General features: G+C 33.9%; 2 protein-coding genes across 6 annotated transcripts in view; one reads left to right on the top strand and one right to left on the bottom strand.

Moving 5' to 3' along the window:
- Window positions 1-25234, bottom strand: LOC148599611 (uncharacterized). 2 transcript variants are annotated; one of them, XM_088557003.1, is made up of 6 exons: window positions 25176-25234; window positions 7356-7492; window positions 5512-5751; window positions 2858-2920; window positions 1096-1347; window positions 1-114 (listed from the first exon to the last, which is right to left on the bottom strand). In XM_088557003.1, exons 1-6 carry the CDS (start codon window positions 25217-25219, stop codon window positions 50-52), a joined length of 801 nt encoding a protein of 266 aa, XP_088413129.1. In that variant the 5' UTR covers window positions 25220-25234; the 3' UTR covers window positions 1-49. The 2 variants fall into 2 exon arrangements, with proteins under 2 accessions (XP_088413129.1, XP_088413130.1); XM_088557004.1 differs by lacking the exon at window positions 25176-25234 and adding an exon at window positions 9133-9148.
- Window positions 17197-27703, top strand: part of LOC148599610 (uncharacterized) — a 12467-nt gene continuing 1960 nt past the window's right edge. Inside the window, exons 1-4 of one of the 4 annotated variants that reach the window (XR_015917587.1) lie at window positions 17197-19120; window positions 19413-19785; window positions 25726-25775; window positions 26938-27032. Coding sequence is in view for 3 of the 4 variants with exons in the window: in XM_088557000.1 (XP_088413126.1) it covers window positions 20581-22047 (1467 nt within the window). In the remaining variant the exon portion in view is untranslated. Of the gene's footprint in view, window positions 19121-19277; window positions 19786-20561; window positions 22091-25554; window positions 25776-26937; window positions 27033-27703 lie in introns of those variants that run through there. The other 3 variants (XM_088557000.1, XM_088556999.1, XM_088557001.1) reach the window with 3 other exon arrangements.

The following is a 27703-nucleotide window of genomic DNA, read 5'->3' as shown; positions in this document are numbered from 1 at the left end:
AACGATAAAAATCATTTTATTTATATAAATCCTTAACTGCTATATGTTCTTATTCAAATTGATGACGACGATATATAGTGGGTTTTGGTCCTTTTCCAATTTTTTCTTTGAACTCTGAAAATAAAATAAAAGGCTTGTAAAATCGTTAATTGAAATAATGAGGGCAGTGCAAAACATCTGATATTAAAGCAGTAGTCTTTACAATTTTATTTCAGGTGATCCATGTATCTCAAATCCTGCAAAATTATATTTTATTTCGTATTCATAATCAATAATTGAAACGAAAATTGTCTTATATTTTTATTTTCATTAGGTTGTTTGCCGTTAGAGATAATATAGATTGAAAATGAAATTGGCAAGTTGCAAAACAGTTATCGTTCTTATGTTGGTAAATTCGAGTGAAAATTAAGTATTTGCTAGAATCAAGCAAAATTGAAAAAAAATCGGAAACATGCATGCCAAAACCCCACCGATCTGACAATAAAATCACTCAAGAATACTTTCTCTATTTGAACAGGCCATTTTTTTTTTATCTTTGCATCATTGGCTCTGCTCAGAATTTTCTCAATATGTTGAAAATGAGGTTTTTACACATATCTGTCCTTTAAATGCTCATTTTCAGTGCATTTGAAAAACATTCTCAATGCACCAACATGATATGGAAAATCATGTTTTTCCCTCGATTCTGAGGTTCTGAATCTCGATTCAAATTACAGTATCAAAATGTTTTTTTCACGCCATGTTTCACCCACTGCCTGATTCTTACAAAGACTGACACTTAAACTTTATATTTAGACTTTACAAAATACAGAAGATTTAACAGAACATAGAGATCTGTATGTAGAAAGACTTTCGGTATAGGTCGAAAAACAGTTTGGTGGGGTTATATATCTACAGAACAACTGGGTTGTGTGCTCAAGGTGGTGGAATGGGGTACCCCTGGCGTGTAACATGCTAGGGTTGTCAGCCTATAATACGGAAAACCTGACCGCAAACCATAGAGGAAAAATGACTGGTGCGATCCGTAAAAAGCTCGAAAAATCTAGAAAACAAAATACATTGTCAGTCACGGGCCACATGGCGTAAATAATTTACCTTCAAAGGTGATTTTTCCATCCTTGTTTACATCGGCTCTATCAAAGTAACCAGTGTGATCTTCATTGTTTCCTTTATTTTTCCAAAAGTCTTCAACCTCTTTCCTTGTCAAATAACCATCACTGTTTTCATCCAAGTCATCAAACATATTCCTGAGAAGACCTTCCTCTGATTGTTCATTCGGATCCTCTTCAGATTTATCAGGCGTTTCCACAGATTTATCATCGTCAACAGATCTAGCGAAATATTCATCTGCAATTACAAACAAGTACTACCTTCAAAAAAGATATTTTCATCAGGAAATAACATATGGCACTCCATTTCAATTTCCGATACAGTTTTTCGAACGCCACTAAGTTATCAGCATTTGGCCAATCGGGAAACATCATTTTGATCAGGTGACTTGTGTTTCCAAGGAAGAGCGTCTTTAAAGTCAAAGGGTGAAAAGGGAAACTATACCGACTGCGTTGATTTACTATGTATCACTGCGCTAGCTTATTTGATATAAAACAAATTTCACTCGCATATGCGAAACTGTTTCCGGTGCACTGTACTAACTTGCATAAAAGGGTTGAGTTTTAACCAGGGGAGTGTGATAGGTTTAAATAGCGAATATACTCTTCCGTACATGATATTGTGTCATAATTACGAAGTAGCAATCATTCGTTAAATAAAATATTCTATTTCAAATAAAAATGACTTCAGTCAAATATAATGCTGAAAGGACTACCAACTGAAATTTCAATGTACAATACAGTGTTCTCATAGAAAGTATAGGCACAGGACTAACGGACTACTGTTAAGTACCTATCCTGGAAAACACTTTTGGTATGTTGACAGAACCAAAAATCAGAAAGAGAAATATAGATTCTCCTTCAGTCTGGAGGGGATTACAAGATTTCTCAACTCGAGATGCTTCAGCGGGTGGGTTATATCTAAAGTTTAACTATCGAGAGTTCTTGCAATCCCCGATAGCGTTCGAGAAAGTCTATTTCTCCCATGAAAACTGTAGAAAACTCGAATATAAAATTGAAGGGGTATCACGCAAACATTCCCAGGCCACAGTACTATATGAAAGTTGAGGAACATGTAGCCTTGTAATTAATTTGCGGTCTTCTGCAAAATGTAATGCCGAAAGGACTATCAACTAACATTTAAAGGTACAAGGCTCTCATAGAAAATATAGGCACAGGACTAACAGACTACTGTTAACTACCTACCCTGGAGAACACTTTTGGCATGTTAACAGAACCAAAGATCAAAAAGAGAAATATAAATTCTCCTTCAGTCTGAAGGGGATTACAAGATTTCTTTACTAGAGATTTTAACCCACAAGCTTCAGTGGTTGCGTTTTTATCTGTATGTAAGTTGAACTATCGAGAACTAAGAATTCTTGTAATTCCCGACAGCTACGTTTCTCTATGAAATTCAATCACTGCCCGGTAGTTAGAAGTTACGAGCATTTTAACTTAGAATGGGAGAAACTAGTATAAGCTTGTAATATATCAGGCCTTTTGACTTATTTTTTTTCTATAAAAAATATAGGTCTCTCAATTGGGAAATTTAATCTCTGTACCCTGCCTTTGAACTAGGGCTTGGAAATGCCCACGGGATCTTAAGCCTGTACTCTTTTTACAAAAAAGGTTTTCGAATTCCTTACTAAAAAAGTTTTCATAAGAAGTTTTAAATGAAAACTAACAGACTGGTGCGTTTCTTTCGCCTGTCAGTATAAGGCAGGGTGTCATTTATTCAGTATAAGTACCTTGTTCTCGTCGTCGATGGCTTAACGCTGGTTTTGGTTCTTTTCCAATTTTTTCCTTGAATTCTGAAAAAACAATAGTTGGACAGTGTCAAATATTTAATGACATCATAGTAGTTGTCTTCATAAATATCATACAGGAGGTGATTTATTTTCAAAAACCTACGAAATTCATGATATCTTAATCAAAATCCAAAAAAGTCCACAAAACGAGTCCTCCAGTTTATCAAATGAGATCGAAGATCGGAATTAATATAGCGATTGCCAGAGCTTTTCGATTTGTAAAGCATGTTAGCATCTGCAACTATCCCTTATACAGCTGCGGGAAAATAGTTCCTTTGATATACCCGTTAAGGACAAAGGTCTCCTTTACAGTTGTTTTTAAATATCAAGTTAAGGGACACGGCTCTTACAACTCATTTAAATGTTTGTATTCTCCATTTTACATCAATCACGTGTAAAGATCATTAAATTTTATTAACTTGGATTTATTTCATTCTGTTTCAAAAGAAAGCTTGAAAGGCTACATACATGGTGAAATTGAAATGGAATAGGATACAAGCACATCACTGATTTCAAGAGTTATTCCCCTTACTCTAGGTCTACATACTTAAATACCATGTTACTTACGCCAATGAACAAAATAAATAACTTTTACTCCGAATTAAATATGCTGATTATTTTTTTTAAAGAATTGTCTCTTATCAGTATCTGTTAATATTATGAATTTAGATCGAAGACTAGAATTGATATAGCAGTCACCAGACACTTTACATTTGTAAAGCCTGAGCTTTTGCAATTATCTTACACTGTCGCAGTAAAAAGTTCTATAGGCAGCATACCCCATATATATATATATCCAAATGCAGACAGTAAGACTCAAGGTATTTTTAATATATCAAATTTAATTCCATTTTATTTAGGCCAATAAACAAACCCAATAAACAGCTTTTAATTTACTGCGAACTTAATATCCTGAACAGTTACGATTGTATATTTGTATTAACATCGATCCAATTAAAAATAGTTGACCTCTAATCTCTTATCGGTACCTGTTTATTTCCATGCAATCAGTCATTCACTGTCGATATATTCATGTCTATTTTTAGACGCTGCGAGGCTTTAAATAGTCGGAATACTAAAGCTGTCTTATGAGAATTCACGCAGGCCCCAGCGGATCATATTATTTACAAAAAGGGGACAGTAGATCTATTCAAGAAACTAAGAATGATCAAGGGAATCAAGGTTATAGCGATTATCAAAAGAATGTAACCCAGGGACAAAGACCAGACATGGAAAACAGACACACAAACAACATGGAAGTGACTAAAATCGTAAATACAAAGTAACAAAAGCAAATGAGCAACTCGGACTCCACTAAAAACTGGGAGCATGGACCAGGTGCACAGGTAGGGTAAGCATCCTCTGCTTTTCTAGAAACACCCACCGAGTTGCTCATAAAAAGTCAAGTTCGGGGTAGACAAACGAGGAAAGGAAAACTATGACCCGTTGAATAAATCAGTTTTCATGGGGCAGATGGATACACCGTAACGACCCACGACTTCATGATGACGACCATGAAACTTCTGTAGTGATGATTTCAACCTTGTAGCAACATAACCCTGTTCAAGAAGCCTATTTGTTAGAATTCTAGAATTCTATTAAGAAAGAGGTTTTATGCTATCTTTTCTACTCATTAATTCTTGATAATAATCTACAACAAGCTTGAATTTGTTTAGATACGTTCTAAGTCTATCCAGGTTTTTTCTTTGACCACATTTAGTTTGACAATTATTCGAGTCGTGAAGATTCAAACAGTCGATATAAATAGATACTGTACATCAGTACTTGGATTTTTTTGTTTGGTTGTTGCTGTTCGAGATAAAAAATCTGGGTTTTATCTTTATATATTTGACAAATACATATCTGTATGCAGTAGTATTACTGGCGTATCCAGATCGGAATCGCGTCTGGTAGAACCATTGTCAGAATTAAAATGGCTTTGCATTACTTCTCTAAGAATCAGGCAAAATGTGAATAAGGTGTGGCAAATGAAGGGCATTTACCAAGTATTTATAGCCGATAACCTCCCAAAATAATCAAATTGTAGAATTTGCCTTTTTAAGATATTAAGAGGTCAAATCTACATGTATTTGCCACGCGCTATGGAGAAATGGCGTGAAAATTTTCTCGCACTTTTTCCTTATAAAAGCAGTCAAAAATATCACAGATACTCCAGGATAGCTGTTCAGTTTTCTAGATGTATTGAATATATTTGGGGCAAAAAAAAGACCAAATTGAGAAATATGATGTGCCACCCATTGCCTGATTCTTACACAGAATGGTACTTAAGATCTTGATCATTTTTCTAACACGGTTCTTAGATGGATCCAAAATCCGCTTAGGCTAAATACTACTGAATAATCTGTTATTGATATGATGCGGCAGAAAAATAAAAAAAAATAATTGCATTGTATATGTAAGACATTCAAGGTACCTTTGACCTATATAATCAAGTCGAACACAAATAACAAATTTACATGAACATATTTGTACGCAATCTTCCAAATTTAAAGCTAAAACATCTAATAAACTGAACAAATTATCTTGCCATCTAATACACGACATTTCTGTGAGTAAGTATGCTTATATTTTACCTTCAAAGGTGATTTTTCCATCCTTGTTTATATCAGCTCTATCAAAGTAACCGGTGTGATCTTCATTGTTTCCTTTATTTTTCCAAAAGTCTTCAACCTCTTTCCTTGTCAAATAACCATCACTGTTTTCATCCAAGTCATCAAACATATTCCTGAGAAGACCTTCGTCCGAATCCTCTTCAGAATTACCTGGCGTTTCCACAGATTTGTCATCGTCAACATATCTAGCGAAATATTCACCTGCAATTATAAAACATTACATGTATCAATCTCCGCAGATCTATTTCTGATATAGTTCATGCATGTATCGCGCAGCTAGTTAGTATATTCGGAGTATATCCGCTGAACAGGAGATTGTTAATGTATTGAATGTAAACTTGTAATAGATGATACATGTAGATGTAATTATTCGTTTCCATAGTTGTTAAGTAAACTTATTTCAAATATAAAATCTGTCAACTAGACAGATTTTCACACCGAATTTTCCCACAAGTAGCCGACAGTACTGTTTGAAACTCAAGGCAATCTTGTAACAATTTTGCGGTATATGACAAGAAAAATGACAAAAGAACTGAAAAGACTATACATGTAGTCCATTTGAATTATATCTGTAGGATTATGTAAAAAGAAAAAAAAAATCGTCAAAATTCAAAAAAATATTTGGGCAACACATTTTTAATATCAAACCAACTTATGACGCATTTATCCAAAACCATCTAGAAATAAAAATGATTTCCATTGCCCCTAACACAAAATTTTGTATGAGTGACTAGGTAAAAGTAATAACCATTTGAATATAAATTAATTTGAGATAAATTCAGTAATCTGGTTAAAATAATTCTGTTATATCTCAATGGATAAAAAAATATTGACACGCCCCTATTCATTTAAATTCAGAGCTACTTTTCTCGTATTTAAAATGAAAACATGTTTTAAAATTAAGAATTGGCTGATAAAAATTTTGTCTATTGAAAAATAGCGAATTTCCCATGTGCATGGTTTGTTTAATGCACTTTGCGTAATAAACAATATGCACATGGGAAATTTGTTATTTTTCAATAGACAAATCTTTTTTATTACCAATTCTTAAGTAAAAAGACAAAAAACATGTGCTTTTGGTCTATTTTAAGAATGACATGTGAACCTTAGCCCCATATGACAAGCTAAAAATGTACGAAAAGCACATGGTTTCTGTTATTGTTTACATTTACTATAACTATTTAACCTGAGCACTCCTACTATAAATCTGGTAATGTAAGGTTAAAATAGGGGTAATGGGAAAATTTCATTTCATGATTTTTTTGGGTAAATTGTTTCAAAATTCTTATGTTAGAAATGGGTTTCCAAAAATGTAATAAATTCTGATGAAAAAGATTTTTCTTCATTATCCTATAAAAATAAAATGGTCTTTACCAATTAAAATTTTGAGGTACAATGAAGTCGTCCTAAATAATGAAGGACACGTGACTAAGGGACTACTGTTGTGTCTAACCCTGAATAACACTTAGCTAGAGAAATAGAACTCAATATCAGAAAAAGACTGGTACAAAAACATGTGTAAGCTAATCCAATATACGAGGCCTTATTGACTCTATTCTTGTTTTTTTAAATATTTGTCTCTAAGTTGTATAATATTATAATCTCAATACCCTACACTTGAACTAGGACTTTGAAATATCCACGGGATATAAAGGCTGTACTCTTTAAAAGAAGTTACAGAAATGGAAGTCCTTTCATGGAGTTCATTAAAAGTTTTTTTTTAAAATGAAAAAACTGAACTGTTGCGTTTCTTAAGTCTGTCAGTATTAGACAGGGTGTTAAAATAGTACATGTGCATTTAGTACCTGGTGCCCGTCGTCGATGGCCTATCGTCTCCCCGGTCGTTGCGGATCGAGTGCGGCGTGTTTCTCCAAATGCAACAAGAATCCCAAATAGCATAAAAATGATAGTAAGGGACTTCATCCTGTACTTGATTGGAATGCTAGAAAAGATTACAGGTTTCACACGTTTTAACATTTGACAATGATTTATTAAATTGTTTCTACTTTAACCTTGATACAAATTAATACGTTTTGGTTCAAATGTATTTAAAAATGCAACCTCATTGATGTCTATTATACTCTATATATTCTTTAGTACCTGTCCACATAAAATTCAGGCACTGTCAATAGTAAAGTGATTCAAGGAGTGTTAAAAAACACCAAACAAACGTTGCTTTTCAAGTCTTTATATTATACATTTTTACTGAACGATAAACATTTCTATGTTCAGATCTGCATTTATCAGAAAATCATACATTTACCTTCCAATAAAATCAACCAAATCAGACAAAATCAAGAACGATAACTCTTGCGTATTGCCAATTTCATGTACACTGGCGATTATGCGATTGATAACTTTTCTGAACAAGAAATGAAACTTAATCTTGTGGGTTTTTGATGAATCACCTCCTGTCTGGTTTTAATACCCACTGCTACTTAAAAGAAGCGAATACTTTTTTTTCATATGATAAAAAGTAAAGCGGTAACATTTTAGAGGGGCATCGTAAATTATGCGTCGACTACACGATTTTCTCACTGTAGACAGAGATCTAAGTTTAAAAATTTATATAGAGATCAAAGCACTAAAACCTAAAAGAAAAACCGAGAAATTCTAAGGGTTAGTAATGCGAAACTGTATTAGTCGTGCAATACGGGATATACGACAAGAGATTGATACAGTGAAACCGGTCTAAACCGAACCCTACATAATCTACAAACCCGTCTAAACTGAATCCTAGATAATTCACAAACCTATATAAACCAAACCCTGCATAATCAAAAAACCCATCTAAACAGAACCGTACACAATCCAAAAACCCGTCTAAACTGAACCCTGCATAACCCAAAACCCATCTAAACCAAATCTTACAAAATCCAGAAACCTATCTACATAATTCTCAAACCCGTCTAAACCGAATCCTACATAAATATTATAATCCACTAACCCATCTAAACCGAACCTTACAAAATCCGAAAACACATCTACATAATCCACAAATCCGTCTAAACCGAACCCTGCATAATCCCAAAACTCTAAATAATCTACCAACGTGTCTATACCGAACCCTATAGCTACATGCACATAATCCAAAAACTCTAAACGAGGACCTTTTTCAAAGTTCCTTCATATCAATTGATATGTACAGTAAACCTTGGTAAACCGAACTCCTTGTTAACATCTAACCAATTCTAGATTCCAAAAACGAGATTTATTTAGACAGATTTCACTATATAAAGAGCCGTCATCGATTAGAACAACTTGTATTCAGTCTATATATATGAAAAAAGTATCAAAGTTTCCGATGGCGTATCACAAGGTACGTTTGGCAAACCTTGTCGGAATCGTGTATACATAAATCGCTGAGGCTGGAATTGTGAGAAGTTCTACATTGTATAAAGCCAATACAAAAACAAAGATTGTTCTCGTACTAAAAAGTTTTCAACTAGTAAATACATTATCAATTACTATTAAATTTGACATTAAAACGAAGTTCTGTTAGTGTTGTTTCACTTTTTAGTAGAGTTTTGTAAAAATAATTTAAATGTACAACATAATCATTCAGTAAGCAGTTCAAATTACCTTACCTTCTATCCGCATACTGAAAGTGTCGAGCTGCACGGGTTTTTATACCAACGAGAAGTATGAAGCCCTCATCCGCCCTACATGTAAATCGTGCGGCGGGAAAAATGTATTCCTAATACATGTATGTAAAATATCATGGTTAAATTAAAGCAGGTTTCGGATCATTGATTAGTAATTGAATAAATTCATTCTTCAATTCTTACAGTGTTGAAAAAAGTCAATTGAAACCATCTTATGAATTCGTGAATAAATTCTACTGCATGAACCAATTGATGTATTAGAAGGAATGGGTGGCGGAGGTAGGGGCCAGTGATATTATACAAAAATAACTTGGTCCTGTTTTATCTTTTTAGGTCAGCATTTGAAAATTCTGGTTTTGTTACTAGATGAAATGGTAAATTTTCCAAATAATTTTTGTATTAATCTTAATATCGACAAAAATTGCCAGGGAAATCGGAGAAATAGTTTCTGACCTGTATGAAAATAAAAGAACGCCTTCAAAGAAAAGCAAATGTCTCGTGTCTTATTTTACATAAAGATCGCATCAAACAATGTGATCTAGATCTATAACAAAACAAGTAAAAAAAAGATGGCCGACGCAGTAAAATTTTGTTCTTTTTACTTATAAGTTTCTACATTTCATTCAACGCCATTCAGTTACCAGTATTTGGCCTATCGGGAAACAGAATTGCGATCAGGTGACTTGCGTTTGCGTAGAAGAGCGTTCTTAAGGTCAAAGGGTAAAAAGCAAAACTATACCGACTGCGTCGGAAAAAAATAGGATTGGGATTATAAATTCTTTTATAAGGATAAATCACTCAATCATTCAAAGAAAAAATAAAAGGGGGTATTAACTACATTATGTACAGTAAAATATGTCTTATCTACCATCGCATAAAGGATTACACGTGTCACGTATTTACCAGAATTTGCAATATCTCCATGATTGGTATTTTTGAATTTACCCTTTTGGCTCCTTACAACCAAAAACCGTAAAGAGATATTTGAAATCAGATTAGATTATCATAACGAATCAAATAAAAAATCAGAATCGGAGCAAAAATTAGCAAAATGATTTTTTTTTTGGGGGGGGATGCCCCTTACTACTCGAAACCAGTAAGAGAAATTCTCATACAAATGGTAATTAAAAAATAAAAATCGGACCAATAACAAAGGTTATTTACTTTTTTTTTTGGGGGGGGGGGCATGACCCATTTAGCCTCTTATAACTCGAAAACAGTAAAAGATTCTCATATCTGATTGAAAAATGCAGACAGGGATTTTTTTTATGAAGAATTAGAATCTGACTGAAATTTAAAGAAAAAGTTTATTTTTTTAGGCGATTCGGATATCATTTATTAATAAACCCTCTTTATTTATTATGTTGATAATATATAATTGTTCCTCCTTTTAATATCTTCGTTTCAAACGAGTGGGACAACAAGCGACCATAACACAGTCCTCGACGACAGGGTAATACCATTATATATGTACAACCTAAAAATGTTGGCGGTCGTATACAAACTAGGAAGATGGTTATACATTGTATAAGCATGTCTATTGTATTTTCATTTCTTTTTTAAATTTTTTTTTAAATCGTGGACCATATGCATATTTTATCCGTATTTGTACGGTTCTTTGCCTTATTGACATATTATTTAAACAATTATACATCTTCGGTCTTGCTACATGATTGCTCATTTTTCTGCATAAAATTAACTTAATAATTTGGTGCCCCGCCCCCCCCCCCAAAAAAAAAATAAAACAAAAACAAAAACAAACAAACAAACAAAAAAGAATCAAACAAGCAAAAAAATAAACAAATCACAGAACAAAATAACAAAAAACAAAAAAATATCATACATTCATTGGTACAGGTATATAAAAAGTCTTCTTGTAAGGGTTCTAGTTAAGTAGCACTCCACACAAGAAGCATGCAAAATGTGATTCATGGTCGGAAAGTCTACATGTTTTTATTTTAATATTTTGTTTAAAATGTCATAGTTAACAGAAAGTAACATGTACTTTTTCATATAACCCATGTTCATAGGAGATAAAAATTATATAGCATGCACTGCAGATTTAAAAATTAGGGGAAATAACTTTGTAAACGACACTCAAATTCAATACAATCTTTTGGATTTTCAGTGTTATCTCCTAAGAGCAGGCAGATATGAGTGAATAATTACAAATCTCACAATATAGACCAATAAAACAACTTAATTACAAAAATAAAAATATGTAGCCTTTTTTGGGGTGTATCACATTCTTCAGATTTGGCATGATTCTTACAAAGACATTACTTAAATATTAACCCATAAGTAACATATACATTTTGTACATAAATTAAAGATGTAGGAAGAAATAAATTATAGGTGTATTTCAACTCACTGATACGAATTAAAATCGTTCAAGTTTCCATGTGAATTGAATACAATGCTAAAACATTTAAATGACTGTGTAATAATATAAAAAGGAACATGCTTACCATTTCTGGTGAAATTATACACAGTGATGCCAAAGTTTTTATGTATTTGTTTTCTCTCTATATATTTTAAAACGGTTTCTGTATTGTTATATTTTCAAAGTCGATATTTTGTGCTTTGGATGTTATGAGCTTGGTACAATATCAAGTTACAACGTAGGTACCATGACCAATTTACGCCAAGGTCCATTATAGTCAGAAATTTGTAGTAGTCTACAACAACAGCAACAACAACAATAAAATGAAATATGTATAATACATGCAACTGTATTTGAATTGTATATATGATATCTGTCTCCTATCTGTATATTAATAGGTTTAAATTTCAACTAATATTTCATTGCACACCTCAGTCACGTATATATATGTATGTACATGTACAATGTATTAGTGTCCGTCCTTTAGTCCTCTTTGTTCCTTGTAGCCACTAAATTTTACATATGTATCTTAATTAATAGCCATTTTTAAGGAGGTAGGCCTAGGGTAAGGGACACAACTCTTACAAATCATTGGAAAGTTTGTATTTACCATTGTAATTCAATTTCAAGCATCAAAGTAACCTGGTCTGATTTCATTCTGTTTCAAAGAAAAGCTTGAAAGGCTTTGGTGCAATTGAATATCAATGATACACACATACCACTGATTTCAAGAGTTGTGTCCCTTATCCCAAGTCTAAGTCCTTAAATCTCTGTTTCACATCTGTAGAAGAGCACCGAATTTACATTAATATCAATAGTCCTATCTTGGTGTTCTCACTTAACAAGTTGTAAAAATTGTTCGGGTGCGCCGGAAAGGTCGGTGTACTTACCGAATTAATAGTTAAAAAATACAAGTTACATTGCTTCCTACAATATATTACCTTCGATTAATGACCAAAGAGAACGACGCATATAAACCTTCATCAAGGTTACAGATAGTTTCATGGAATAATAGAATTTTAACTGTGTTTTGAATTGAAATACTCATCTTACAAAGTAAATGTGTTTGTACATTGTCCGTGTATCAGTGTGGATTTTCGACAAAAATCTAACTTCTAAAGGATAGTCTAACAGTAAAAACTGCGAAGTGCATAACGTATTTGAGTAATGACTTACGTCTATCGAAAGTAAGAAAACATAGGGTTTTATTCGGAGCGTTGAATCTTCGGATTCAACGTCATGAACAGTGGGGCTATTGTAGACCATTGGAACAATGCACTCTTGGATTGATCCAATCTAAAATCTAATTTTAATCGCTACCTGATTCTTTTAAATGCTCTGCTATACAGGATCTGAAAAAAATCACAATTATGATACGAGCCCTACTCTGTGCGAAGCTTTATGTACATTACTAATTTGCATATAAAGACGCTGGGTTGAGTACCGTGTGGCCAGTGGCGGATCCAGGGTGGTGGGGTGGGGGGTTGCAGGAAGTTGGCACATAGAAACTCTTCGATATAACTTACAAAGTGGCTACACATAACGTCATTTTTATTTCAGTAAAGACTCTAAACAGATTCTACAGTTATCATTTTTGCTCATATTGCATTATATATGACATCATACACATTTCAGTTACTATATCGGATCGTCCATTACCTCGTATTATTGTTTACCTTTCCACAGAATTTTATGTTAAATCGATTTTCATTGGTGCTTCTCACCCGGAGAAGCAACCAATCGGAATTGGCTGGACGATACCCGCTAAATATGAATGAGTGATGTCGGGGGTTTGAGGGAGCGAGGGTGGACTCAAAACCCTGACTTGGGAGGATGAGTTTTGTATGGAATGTCCAGTTGAGTGTTAAGAAAAATATGTTAAAATCAATTGTAAAACAAAAATTGGTTGATCAATTTATGCAGGATTGGTTCTCACAACTAGGTAATTCTTAATGCATATTCTTTAATAAATCTACATAGATGCAAGAATTATGATAATGTTTTTGATGAAATATGAAGGATTGCGATATAACGAACTTTACAATACGTTAATAGCGGTAGCTCATTCAGTTTGCTTACATTTGGATTACGAGTATAGTATTGTGGAATAAATTTGTTTCAAGCTTCCACAACTCCGGGATGGTTACAAACAAATAGGTAATGATATTCATTTCCCAGAGGTTTACAAAATTTGCATATTCGCTGGTGTATCGGTATGCAGGCCCATCTCCCAGTCTCAACAGGAAGTTTTACATTAGAGCATCTAACTTTTGCCATATAAATACGATCAGCCTTGTTCAGCTTAATCAGATACGACTCAAACTTAAATTCAGTCTTAAAAGGTCCATAAAACTTTCCCCGTGAAGAATTACCTAGTTGTGAGAACCAATCCTGCATACATTGATCATCCAATTTTTGTTTTACAATTGATTTTAACATATTTGCTTAATACTCAACTGGTCATCCCATATAAAACTCAACCCAGTTCCATCAAATATGGATTTGACAAGAGTAATCCATTTAAATGAAAAAATTATTATTCATTTGCAGCTTTAACATGAGATTGTATATAATACTTCATTCATTCATTCATACCTTTATTTCCTCAAATACATGAGATATATGAACAGTTTATATATATAGTAAATAACAAAACATTATTACATGTAAAAAATGGAAAAAGATATCAAATATTTACAATTATTTCATGAAACATGCATTTCAATCGGGGATATCTGTATTAGTATAATCCACGTTAACGTTATCACGAACAAGTCTAAATTGGCGGTTGTATTCTGTGACGCATTCTACAACATGAGCGTGGCACAATTTAGTGAAGTTGATTGCGTCATCATCGCTGTTTTGTATAGTGTTCGGTATTTTCCCAAGTAGAATAATAAAAATATCATCATCGGAGTATGAGTCGAGTTCTGTAAACAGTTCTAGGTCGAAGTTTTCGATTATTATGTCCCACCAGATTTGTCTCAAGACGGTGGTTGCAGAACTTGTACAAGAAGTATGTCAAAACAAGTCTACGTATTGTTTATTACATATCAATGGTGAACCAGTGGAAACGTCCGTCAATAGTTTTGTTAAAAAGTATGACCTTTTTATTTCATTTACTGTTTTTGAGTTTCTCCAATATTTTGCAAATGTGACAGTATTATGCATTTCGCGAAATTTAACAAAGTCACTATCGTTTTTTATGCGAGTAGACCATTCGCTGGTTTGTACGTTAGACACGTTCTGTTTAATGATTCCTTTCCATTCTTGTTTTGAGGGGAAGTGTCATCTTGAATAAATCCAAGTAAATATTCATGTAAACTATATTTATGAAGTAAGGTTACTACATCAGGAAAATAACCAAGACGTTTACGACTGGGGTCCATCAAATATGAAAATAATCGATTCAAGAAGATTGCTTTAGATAAATGTTTGTTGTCCAAAGTGCCCAGCTTTTGACAAAAAGAATAATTTGCGTTTATCAATCTCACTTGTGATAGGATGGAAGCCTAGATTACTTTCGCAGATATCCAAACGAGAATTAATTTTGAGTTTCAAAATGTTTTTCACTATCAGGTGTTGAAATCGGTTGAAAGTAAACAAATCTTGCGCTTTGAGGTTGGACCAGAGTTCACAACCATACAATGTAGATGGAAGGATGACAGCAAAATATAATTTAACAAGAACACTCGGGTTTGTTGTATCCGAAGAAATTCCAGTCAATGCAAAAAAAAAGAGTTCTTTCCTTTTTGACAGCCTTTAATAGTTCTTTCGTTATTCTTCATGTAAGCATTTAAGATTATACCAATATGGGTTACGTTGTCTGAAAGAGTAATCAAGGGAACCAAGGTTATAGCAGTAATCAAAAGAATGTAATCCAGGGACAAAGACCAGACATGGGAAACAGACATACACAACAAAGAACATAAAGTAACTAAAAATCATACATACAAAGTAACAAAAGTAAATGAGCAACTCGGACTCCACTAAAAACTGGGAACATGGACCAGCTGCACAGGTAGGGTAAGCGTCCTCTGCTTTTCTAGAAACACCCGCCGAGTTGCTCATAAAAAGTCAAGTCCGGGTAGACAAACGAGGAAAGGTAAACTATGACCCGTTGAATAAATCAGTTTTCATGGTGCTGATGGATACATCATAACGATCCACGAGTTCATGATGACGACCATAAAACCTATTTGTTAGAGTTCTAGCGCGATACAAAAAGTCTGCGTAGTTTCTGCAAGCTCTGGCATAACGTATGAGTTGTGATATGAACACTCCACTAATAAAAATAGGAATACACTCCTGTCCTATAGTCCAGTTAAAGTTGGATGTAGCCGACCTCGGGTTAAGCGTAAATATCACAATGTATGACTTCTGTGCGTTAAATGTAAATCGCCACATTCGTGAGAACTTATAACAGACATCAAGCATACGTTGTAACATAACGGGGGTTGCACTAATACAAGCAATATCATCAGCTAATGATGGGGCACAACTTACAACATTATTAACCCCAGCCATAATTTACCTTTAATACCTAATCTATCTAATTTGACTAATAACCTCTTTCGCCATACTGTGTCGAAGGCTTTTCGACTATCCATAAAGGCACCGGAAGAGATACATTTTGCAGTGTTCTATACAAGGCATACATAACCTTGATAGCTTGTCCAGTTAACTTTTTTTTTGTTGCACAAAAATTTCATTTATAATTAAATAACACACCTCAATAAGAATATGAATCTACAATATCTATGTCATTACCATACAATTAAAAAGTCGTTCGAAGATTGTGCTTCCTCTTGCTAAAATACTAATTTTGTTTTTTGAGTATTGACCTTTAACTTCCAAACATTACAATATTCTTCAAATGTTTCCAATGCATTTTTCATACATTCTACTGACTCACACATATTAATAGTATCGTCAGCATACAAAATGATAAATAATTTAATTAACATTTCCAACTGATCTAAACACATATTAGATATACTTTCTAAACAATCAACATCATTTTCTATGAAAAAGGTTTCTAAATCGTTGAGGTAAAGAGAAAATAGGAAAGCTGATAAATTTTCCCCCTATTTTACGCCAATATCACAGCCAAAATAAGTCCGAACACTCATCCTTTTTTCTCATACAAGATTCGATATTCTGGTACATATTATAAATGACCTTAAATATCTTTCCCTGTATGTTCGATCTATGCATCTTTTGCCACAGACCTACTCTCCATACTGTGTCAAAAAGCACTCTTAAAGTCTACAAAAGTACAGTATATCTATTTTCCAAGTGAAAAAATAAATAGATAAAAGAAAGTGTAAAATGAAAATGTTATCAATGGTTGAAAACCCTTTCCTAAATCCTGCTTGTGCATTGGTTATAAGATCAAATTCTTTTGAAAAAGTGTTCAATCTGTTATTCAGTATTGCTGAAAATAGTTTACTCAAACGTTAATTCAATATAACACCTCTATAACATGACGGATCAGATGTAGACCCCTTGATCTTAAAAAAATAGGGATAATAATACCTTCACCCCAACTCTGCGGTATCACCCCCGAATCTAAAACCAAATTAAATAGATAAACATATAGGCATTATATCGTCAATGGAATATTTAATATACTCATTTAGCACTTCATCTGTTCCATTTGACTTCCCATTCTTTAAACATTTTACCACTTTTTGAATTTCAACTTCAGTAATCGAAGAGTTGAGTATCTCATCCATTTCTGGAGTTACTTTATTTACATTAATATCAACATCAACACTCTCATCATCATGTACATTTTAGTTTAATTTCTTAAAATGTTCAGTTAACACCTTCAAATCAATATCGTTAGGGTTATTTTTATTTGTTTTCAGACAATTGTTAAGTATCTTCCAAAATTCTTAACTGTTTGATTTTGCAGTTTTCCGAAGGGGTGCATATGCCCCTAAATGTTTTTTTGCATAAAATATTAATACTAATTATTCAAAAATTCTACGGCCAAACATTTTCTTGCCTAACTATGCTGGGGCTAAAGATCATTTGTCCGTAAATAACGCACCCGAAATTCAGAATTCAACCCACTAGGAGTTGTGATTTTTTTTTAAAGTTTATGAATCCACAAGCGATGTAAATTAACCTTGCCACACACAAAACAATTGAGACAGTTTTTTTTAAATATGTAAAATAAATTAGGAAGTGTACTTGTGCATACAAAAAACACCTACATGGATAAATTAAAAAAAAAAAAGAACATCAAAGCAGCTGGAAGCACAAGTACAACCTGTTCTAGGTTTTAATCAGCTTTTGCGTTCAACCTCCCTTTCAAAATATTCTATCATATTTTATAGTAACATCTTTAGAAATTTGAGAAAGCAAACCACGAAAATTTTCCTCATCCAAGGAAAGCTTGGGAGCCCACATTTATGGATATTTTAGGGCTACTTCTAGCAAAAGTTGGGCAAACATGTAAATAATAATAGCCTGGGACAATACAACCCCTTTTCTGAAAACCTAATGGATCTGCGCATGCATCTGAAATTTATCAACGAATGTACACTATCTTAAAATATGGGGCGGTGTTTTCAACAAGTTAAAACTAAAAACAGATAAAAGATAAAAGCCATTTTTTTTTTGTTACTGCAAAAAATCTGTTTTTTCTGAAGAAAATTATTTTCCAGGACGTCTATTTTTTTACATCTATATATGATAGGGTGTATTTTTACTATTTTATAAATGTTCCATTATTGTGTATTGCTTGCCAGAAATTGTGTATTCATTATGTTTTCCGTCGTCTGCTATATATTGTCTCTTGTATGTTTTGATCAGTCATACTTCATTGAGCCTGGATGTAATAGTTTTCTGCTTTTACAATGCTAATTGTCACGTTAATTGTTCTCTGTGGTCTGTTCTGATTGGTCAGACAAAACTCATTGGGTTTTTAAAATTATACTTGAAAATGGATGTTCGATCTTAATGCTATACATCTGAAATAATTCACATTCTCAGAAGTTTATCGCACAACTGTGATATAGACTTTAGTGCATATTTTGAGTGCAGAAGACAATATCTAAAGGAACACTCGATTGGTGTGGCTAAAAGAAGCATTTATCTGTTAAGTATGTTATCATATTTTGTACAGTGTAGAGTGAATAGTGTATGCAGTGTGTGTTATGTCCGTAGTCGGTACGTTTGGCTTTGCTCTGATTGATATGAAAGATGCGAGATCGTTTATGAATCTATGAATGTATTATGATATGAATCTGTAGTTTGATTGTAGTCTGAAAGATTTTAGAGGGATTCTGTGAGCGACCTTGACACTTGCAGTTATGGGTCTATATTTGATATCGCGTGATAATTACTTATACTAGTATTGAATATTGTATGGTAGTATCTACATGTATTAGTACTTTCATCATAGAGACGTGTTATAGATCGTGTAATAAGTTTCTGTATTATATGATGGGTTCATAGCTGTGATCCGAGTATTTATGTTTTATTCCTTAATTTCAGGAGATACTATATGTACTGACCCTGTATGTTATACTTGTAGCTGTAGACTATTATAACCTAGTCCCATAGATTGGTAGGTGTATATGCTTTATAGTGTACTTGGTTTTTTATGAGAATTATTAAGCTTGGTAGCTCGATAAAATATATGATTGTCATTCATTCATATGTGAAGAAGTTTGTTTATTTATCCATAGCTATTATCTAGTATGACTGTTAGATTTATTTTGAACTTGAGTACTTTCATTGTCATTGTTTTCTAATTACATATCTAGAGTGTGAACTGCATTCTATGGATGGTGGTTAGAGAGCAACTTGTTATACTTACTTATATAATTTGTGATACTGGAATTACTTTACTATTTCAGGATTATTTACTGAATAAAGATCTAGAACCCTATATCTAGTAGCGTGTTGAATACGACCTGCTTTATATATACCCGAGTTTTACGTGCCGTAAACATTTTTTCGATGAACACATTCTTTGCAGTGATAAATATATAAATCAAAAAATGACCTTCTCTACCAGATAACAGCTATAGCCTATCTAAATTGTGTTACCTCAGTCCTGTTCAAAACAAATACATTGTGCATCATTTTTATTGAACACGTGACGAAAGAAACCGCAACACGATTTTCCGGAAATTTCTGATAACCCAAATGAACACGCTTATGTATTTTGTGTGAAAATCTGTGATTTCACGAATTTTAGTGTGTAGACAATAATCCATCTGTATATAGGTAAGCGTCACTTAATACATGTTGTATGGTTCTTTTCAAATTTTATTACACTGCCTCAAAATATACTTGACTGTAAATATGCCACATTTTTGTTTACAAGACGAGGAAGAGCATAAAAATGTACACAAAAAAGGGGGTGATGACTGCTACAGAAATATCCTCGTGCGACTCAACTACCCGAAATTGTTTACCTCAAGTGCAGATTCGGCGACACGGAAAACATACATGTAGTGAGGAAGTTGTGACTGCGCCCTTTCCCCTATTAAAATTGGTGAATGAATTACAAGTGAAATAAAAAATGACACGTTACATATCCAGCGTACATTTGTACATAATTTTATGCAATATGCAAATCGCCAGTTCGCTTTTTTTTTATTTTATTCTAGGCAGTAGCTACCAAAAATGTTCCCAAAGAAACTGAAGTTTATATGTCATTATTGAAGTAATTGCTTTCTAGATTCGGACTGGTCTTAATTTTATCAGGTTTGCCAGGGTTTCCTTATTAATCTTGAATTGAGATTTACTTCTAATCTTAAAGTATTTCCACAGATCAAATTTCAATTGATCTGAATGGTTGAAATTTGAGGTCAGGTGGAACTAGTGGAAAACTTCAATGTATTACTGAAATTCTTTATGAAACGGGGCCCAGCCTTTAGTCCGAATGGTATCATACTTTTGTAATGATCATTTGGGTACCAAAAGGGGATACAGTTCAGACAAGCTTAACTGTTTAATGTATGCTATATGATTTCGCCTATTAAATCTGTTTATTTTAGAGCACTCAATACAGAGGATATGAAGTGTGGGGAACATGCAGAGGAACAGCTTCGTATGTTCTGTCAAGATTGCAATGACCCAATTTGTATTCAATGTCTTCTCGAAAATCACCAGCAGCATAAAGTTCAAGCGATAACGGATGCAGCCGAGTACATCAAAGCAAAGCTTACTGAGTGGTGTTCTAATAACAGGGACGAAACATTGCAAAAGGTGCAGTCGAATAAATTAGCCTTGGTGGAGCATAAGGCAAAAATAGAACAAGACGAAACAATGAATATGGCGGTCCTAGAAAACTCAGCAAAATTGTGGAAAAATAAAATTGAAAATGATTTTACAAGTCTGTCGGCCTCTATCAAGAAATATTTTGACGAGAGGAAAACAAAAGTAATCGCCTCCGAAACAGAAGTCGACTTAGCATTAGATAAACTCGAACGGTTTGACACAGAAAGTGAAGCACTTCCGTTGTACACAAACCTGAAAAAGATTCAAGAACCTAGTAATTGTTTTCCTACTGAGAACAATTATGGAACAACAGTTCTCAAAGTCAATGAGCCACTGAAGGAATTATTAATTGGTAGTTTTCAAACAGCCTCCAAAAATGAACAAATAAACTACACTCCTGAAACGAGAAGCATTGAAATACAGACTGGAGATGAAATTTCTTCGGACAATGATGAATTAAGCATCGATGAACCAAAAGGTTTAATATCTAAGATATCATTGAGTGAATTAGCCCCTATAACAAAAATTTTACCATTATCTGAAACAGACGCATTGTTCCTTTCCGGGAGAAAACTATACAGGTTAGACATTTCCGGTATAAAAAGCGCAACCTACACAGCTTCCGTAGATGATATTGTTGTTATTAGACCACAAGAATTTCTTGTTCTCAACAAAGAAAAATCGATCATTTTACACTTAAGCAAGAACGATGTCGTCACGCCATTTACATCGACCGATCCGTACATGCCAATATGTTTGGGGCATGCAAAATCGGATAACTCTGTTCTCATCTGGATGACGAATCAGGACTCAAAAGTTATGACTATATTTGACTCTTATGGGGTAAAGAAACGGTCTTTTTCATTACCTCCTGTAAAATCCTTGGATGCTTTCATGTCAGTAAACACTAGCATCAATTTTGTAATTGTGTATGAGGTTGAACAATCCACCGGAAGACGTAATCACGTGTACGCTTATAACATGGAGCCTAGGACGTCGTTTTCATTTTCAGGAAAGTTCGGTCAAAGTCCATACCTGCAATTCGTGTGCAAAGGACTTTGCTTTGATGACAGTGGAAACGTTTTATGTTGTGACACTCAATTCAATGCGGTGTATAAGCTGGATTCTAAACTGGAATATCAGACCATTTTGTTAGGTAAAATGGCAGGGTTAGCATCGCCATCTGCTCTAGCTTTTAAAGATGGTCTCTTCTGGGTCGCTGACAATAAATTTTTAAGGAAATATCATTACGAAAAACTGTAATAATTCAATATTTTATTGAAGAAATAATCTTCATAATAATTGATGTTCTGTTGGGTTATGTCCGACATTACATACATGTACATGCTCGTTTTAAATATTCGACATGCAGTATTAAACAAGCAGCTGTTACAATTTGCATTCAGGAAATTTGTTTTGATGTTATGCAGCCTGTATCATTTAGGGGACCTAACTTGTATAGTATTACATGTATAAAACCAGAATTCTTGTTTGATCGGTAAATGCCGTTTGAACGGCTTTGCCCCCCCCCCAAACCCCCTCCCAAAAATAAAATTGGAGTTATCTTTCTTCTAATATTAAATATCCTGAAACGTAGAGAGAAAACCGAGGGAACAAAAGTTCAAGGTGAAATCAACAGAATGTATTCCAAGGTTAAAGACTAGATAGGGAATATAGACATACACAACAAAGAAATGAAATAACCGGCTACCCGGACTAAACTAATATTGAGAGCATGATCCAGGTGCACTGATAGGATAGACGTCCTCTGCTTTTCTAGAAACATTCGCCGAATAACTCATAAAATGTCACGTCCGGGGTAGACGCAAAAGAAAAAGAAAACTATGACAAATCAGTTCTCATGGTACAGATGGATGCATCATAACGATCCACGAGTTCGTGATGACAACTATAAAACTTCTGTAGTAATGACTTCAAACCTCTAGCAACTTAACCCTGTTCCAGAAGCATAATTGATAGAAGTCTATCACGGTACAAAATGTCCGTGTAGACACCGTGTCTAACCCCGTGTCGTTAATTTACGACCATTTCCTGAGAAAATAAGTGGGTAGTCTAAGTAAGTTGCTAGGAAATGAATGACAATTCAGTTAATCTGAATAACTATATGAACATTCGGTACTACAATGATCAAGCTAACAGCAGTTCTTTAAAAGTTTACCGTTTTCTCAATCATTCGTGAAATGTAAACAAAGTCTCATATTTAGTTCACCTCAAAACGGCCTGTCAATACTCTCTAATGCAAATAGGGCATTCCTTTTATCATCATTTAGTCTAAAGAGTTCTCAAACTTGTCATAAATGCTCTCAATTTTCCAAAAAACACAGAATTTTTATTCAACACCGGATTTTACGAGTTTGCATTCTTGCAACGACGGTTGCAACGGTATCATTTTGATACCAAAATTAGGTTTTGAAACGTTTAAAAAAGCCCTGTATATGATTTGCATTTTGCACAATAAAAAACTTGAAATGCTCTTACAACAACAGTTGTCAAAAATGAGGTTTCGTGACCATTCGTAATTTTGTTTTGTTCTTTATTATTTTTGAAACAAAAATGTTCTGCTATGGTTAAATGTACCATATCGCTTTCATAATACACATACTTTTGTTCCAATAGTTTTTTATGTGTTACTAGAAATACTGTGAGCAAACACACAAAGAGAATACTCCGCTTCAAATGGACTCAAATGTAAAACTTTTTTTTATTTAAGAAATAAATCTGGGAAACTCCATTTTATCATTGTTTTACCACGGGCTGACCATTTATGCGGTATTATTTTACCCCTGAGCGAAAGCGTGATATATCTCGATTCTAATAGGACAATAGCGGTCCATTTTTACATTTTCGTGATCTATCACGGTCACCTTAGACGCGCAATATTTGTCCATATTTGGTTGTACACTTTACGCTAGCTATGTCAGTTTTGGTTTCATACATGAAGGCGCACGTGGCACGTGTCTAGTGCTACCAAGTATGTGTGTAAGTGATGTTTACGGAATACTCACGCTTCTTTGAATGGAAGTAGCTGATTCACATCGGAATGTTACGTGTTTTTGTTTACATTATTAAATTGAACAGAAGTTTGCAAATACACAAGCCACGCCCAATAAGTCGCGTGCTGTTCATATGGCAACCGAAAATCGATCATAGTTGTGGTCTGAAAGCCTGTAAAGGACGTCATGTAAGAATTCGGATTTATCACCCTTTAAAGTCCTCCAACAGAAATTATATTCATTCATGCACATTTACGTACAAAGCATGATGCACGACCCTCTTTTTTTTTAATAACATCAAAATTCGTATAGCGGTTTAGAAGGAGTTGTACTTATCTCCCTTTGGAGTGCTCCGACTGTAACTATGTTTCTTCATGCGCATCTACATATGATGCCGAATCTATAAAATTTCATCAAAATCCCTTCAGCGGTTTAGGCGGCATTGTATCTGAGAGGTTTTAACACGAAAAACCTTTGATATAGATTATTTCTCTAAGGAGTCATCCAAGAGTGTTTATATTTCATCATGCACATCTACATATGCTACTCAACCTTCCTATAAAATGTAATCAAAATCATTTGAGCAGTCTAGGAGGACTTGCACTTACAAGGACAGACAGACAAGGTGATCCCTACGTGTACATTGTATATACCCCAAAACTTTTTTTGCGTTGGTATAATAAAGAAAATAATGCCTCAACATCAGAGCTCTCGCCCTGTGATTGTATCAGAAATTCCATATCCCGTAAAGTGTTTTACTCCAAATCGCCAATATCATTCTATACTTCGTATCCTCATATATTCCCATATACCTTCTTTAACAAGTTCAGTGACTAGACTTTTGTCGCAAAAATAAAGCCGGTACATTGAATGAGGCTGCGTGTCGGACGGGGCATGATTTTACTGAGCAACGTCCTGTGCCGAGTACATTTTTTCGACAATATCGTGCTGCATTGGAAAACGACAAAAATGTTTTAAATATAGGTAGAATTTGTCTATTTATAACTCATTTCTATTTTCCCACTCCCGAACTGTATTAATATGTTATTGAATGCATGGGGAATCCAATGCTTCATGATTAATCTTTAATAGTAGAGGGGATATTACCAAGAAAGAATGAAAGTATAGCACTATAGTTACTGCACACACGTCATTGTCATATTTAACTTGAAAATGGAATGTAACAAAATTCTAGCCTACTAAGTGAACTTGTAAGATATGGGATAAATTGGATCAGTCTACATGTACACAAAAGTATTTAAGTACCAGTCCACATAAATTTCAGACACTGTCAATGGTAAAGTGATTCATGGTGTAGAAAAACCCACCAAACAAACAATGCTTTTCTCAATCTACATATATTATACTTTAACATACCGATAATCTGCATTCAGATCTGTACTTTTTAGAAAATCATACATTCATCTCGCACTATAATCAACCAAATAAAACCAAATCAAGAACGATAACTCTTGCAAAGTGCAATTTCATGTGCAATCTATATAATTTTCATCTCAAAAGCGCAATAACCAAATGACAAACTAAGATTGGTTATATGACCAGTAATTGTTTCTGAACAAGAAATAAAACGGAATTCGGTGGGATTTTTGACATGCATGATTCACCATCTGTGTGAATTTTAGAAAGACTGCTACTTAAACACATGCTTTTTACATGTGACCTTTGACAAAATGTAATCATAATTCACGAATATGAAATGCTAAAAATAATTATATCGAATTAAGTAAATTAAAACTAGTAAATTTGAAGTTGAATAGTTTCCTGACAATCATGATTAAATTTGTTGTACACGTATCTGAAGCCAGGACGTAAATAAAAGACAAATTATTCACTGAAATCTTTAGAAGTTGATGGACATTATGGCAAGTTTGATGTTACTGATTTCAACCATTGCATTTGTTTGCAGCGTCTCCAAAGCCAACACACAAAACAACAAAAGAAGTGCGAATAACGAAGGTATGGTTAAAGTTGATTTAAAGTTTAATGTATTCAAAGCAATATAAAACAGAAAAGAGGGCAGTTTACATGTACATGTATTTAAATGACTTCTAGGTAATGCGGTTACGGTAAGACTGTTTTAAGGGAGGGCCTCGAAATGTTGACATACGGTTCTGAATTGTAAGTTTTTGTCTTTGTGAAACTGAAATAAGGGCCAATTTCCATGAAATATGTCGAGTTTTCCCTACTTCAGGAATGATAGCAAATACATGTTTGCCAGCCTTTGAATTGAGCTGGCAAATAAGCAACGGTTCTAAGGATCGGTTACTTAATGTCTACAATAAGTTCGAAAAACAACCGCAAATCGGTTCGTAACCTCATATATTGACCAGTGCAAGCTGCGAACAGCATCTAAACAAAACATCTTGACGTTACACACAGCCCTATTGAAAATTACGTGTATTTTGAAATTTGAAAAATAGTGAATGATTTTATATCGTCCGGGAATTTCGAAAGTCTTGTTAGCAGCGGTTAGTGGAGAGGGAGGAAAAGGACGTGTGCCGCTCTGTGGACCTTATTAACGATGGTTATTTTACTGACTTTTGGTGCTTTGAAGGTAGTTGGAATAAGGACACGCTTATTTGTTTTTCGGTAGTATACATGTATCCCAGCACTCGACTTCACATGTATCTCGTAAGTCGTATGCATACATACGGACACACATCATCTGAGGAGACAATTATGAACAAAACAAATGCAAATAAAGTATGATGAAATATGTTAAAGTCTTTTTTCATCATTGAATGGGATTTTTTTCCAACAGCTACAGAAATAAAGATTCATATTTGAAACATTTGTATGTACATATTGCAAAAACAAAAAAATGCAGAGGGTAAACGATATAGGTTTTAAATAATCATGCACTTAAAAGGCATCTTCAAAATGTACAAAAAAACCACATATTTTTAAAGATATATCAACTACATGTATAGTATACGATATTTGTACTAAGAATAAAACACTTGATGAAATCTACAGTGATTTTTTTTGTAAAAAGTAATTGTTATCAGTTCGATAATTTTGTAATTACCCTTTATTTCATACTGTAATCCTTTACCAGCACATACGGTTTGGTAGACATTTTTTCTAGCAGCTTTTTATCCTTATTTTTCTCATACAGTAACCTGTACATCACCCGCCGTTAGAGTTGGCAAGAACTGTTATATTTTAAAAGATGAAAGCTACAGTGGAGGCTCAACATGGGAGGAGGCATTTGTACGTGCATGTACCTTATAAACTTTACTTCAGGGGCGGGTCTGGAAATTTAATAGTATTGAAAGTAGGACTCCAGCTATAATTTGCTCATTTTTGCCAAAGTTCCAAAAAAAAAAAAAAAAAAAAAAAAAATCCCCCGAAAAAATGGGGCCACAACCCCGGAAATACCCTCCGGATCCGACACTGAACCCCCAAAACAAGTCTTAAACACTTACATTTAACTAATTACTCTTCCAAATAACTTCATCCTGTGTTTTGTTTTGTGCTCGAACCACACATATATTGTATGGAAACATATACATGTTTTTCCTATTAATCTGTTATCGCATGCAATTATTTTTTCACTGTCATCGGAACAAAATTCGTACGGAACGAATATTTTTTTTTCAAACTGGCAGAAAATATTTAGACGCACAAAGAATTTTCCCCGCGGAAGTGTATATTGAGCATGCTCGTCGATCAACCCGTAGTTAACACAAAAGGGTATCAGTTCTAATCGGAAAATTAATTTAATTACTGCATGTACATAAAAGCCTGTTCAAACCAATAACTTTCGTACTAATTGATTTCTTCGGGAAAGGCGGGTGTTGGGTTTACTCGGGTTTAAAATTCATTGACACCACAATTTATCGAGTTTGTTTTGTTTATTTGAGGATTCGGTTTAGACAGGA

This window comes from Perna viridis, chromosome 13 (genome assembly GCF_037379345.1).
Source record: "Perna viridis isolate PV_CMFRI_1.1 ecotype Kerala chromosome 13, ASM3737934v1, whole genome shotgun sequence".
Taxonomy (NCBI): domain Eukaryota; kingdom Metazoa; phylum Mollusca; class Bivalvia; order Mytilida; family Mytilidae; genus Perna; species Perna viridis.
The sequence above is the reverse complement of the archived record's forward strand: the minus strand, read 5'-3'. Positions and strand labels throughout refer to the sequence as shown.

Excerpts from the sequence above, each read along its gene's own strand:
- LOC148599611 (XM_088557003.1), bottom strand. The coding sequence starts at position 25,219 with ATGTATGATTTTCTAAAAAGTACAGATCTGAATGCAGATTATCG. Across the intron at positions 7,493-25,175 it reads GATCTGAATGCAGATTATCG|CATTCCAATCAAGTACAGGA; the intron begins GTATGTTAAAGT and ends AATCTTTTCTAG. Across the intron at positions 2,921-5,511 it reads TGGAAAAATCACCTTTGAAG|AATTCAAGGAAAAAATTGGA; the intron begins GTAAAATATAAG and ends TTGTTTTTTCAG.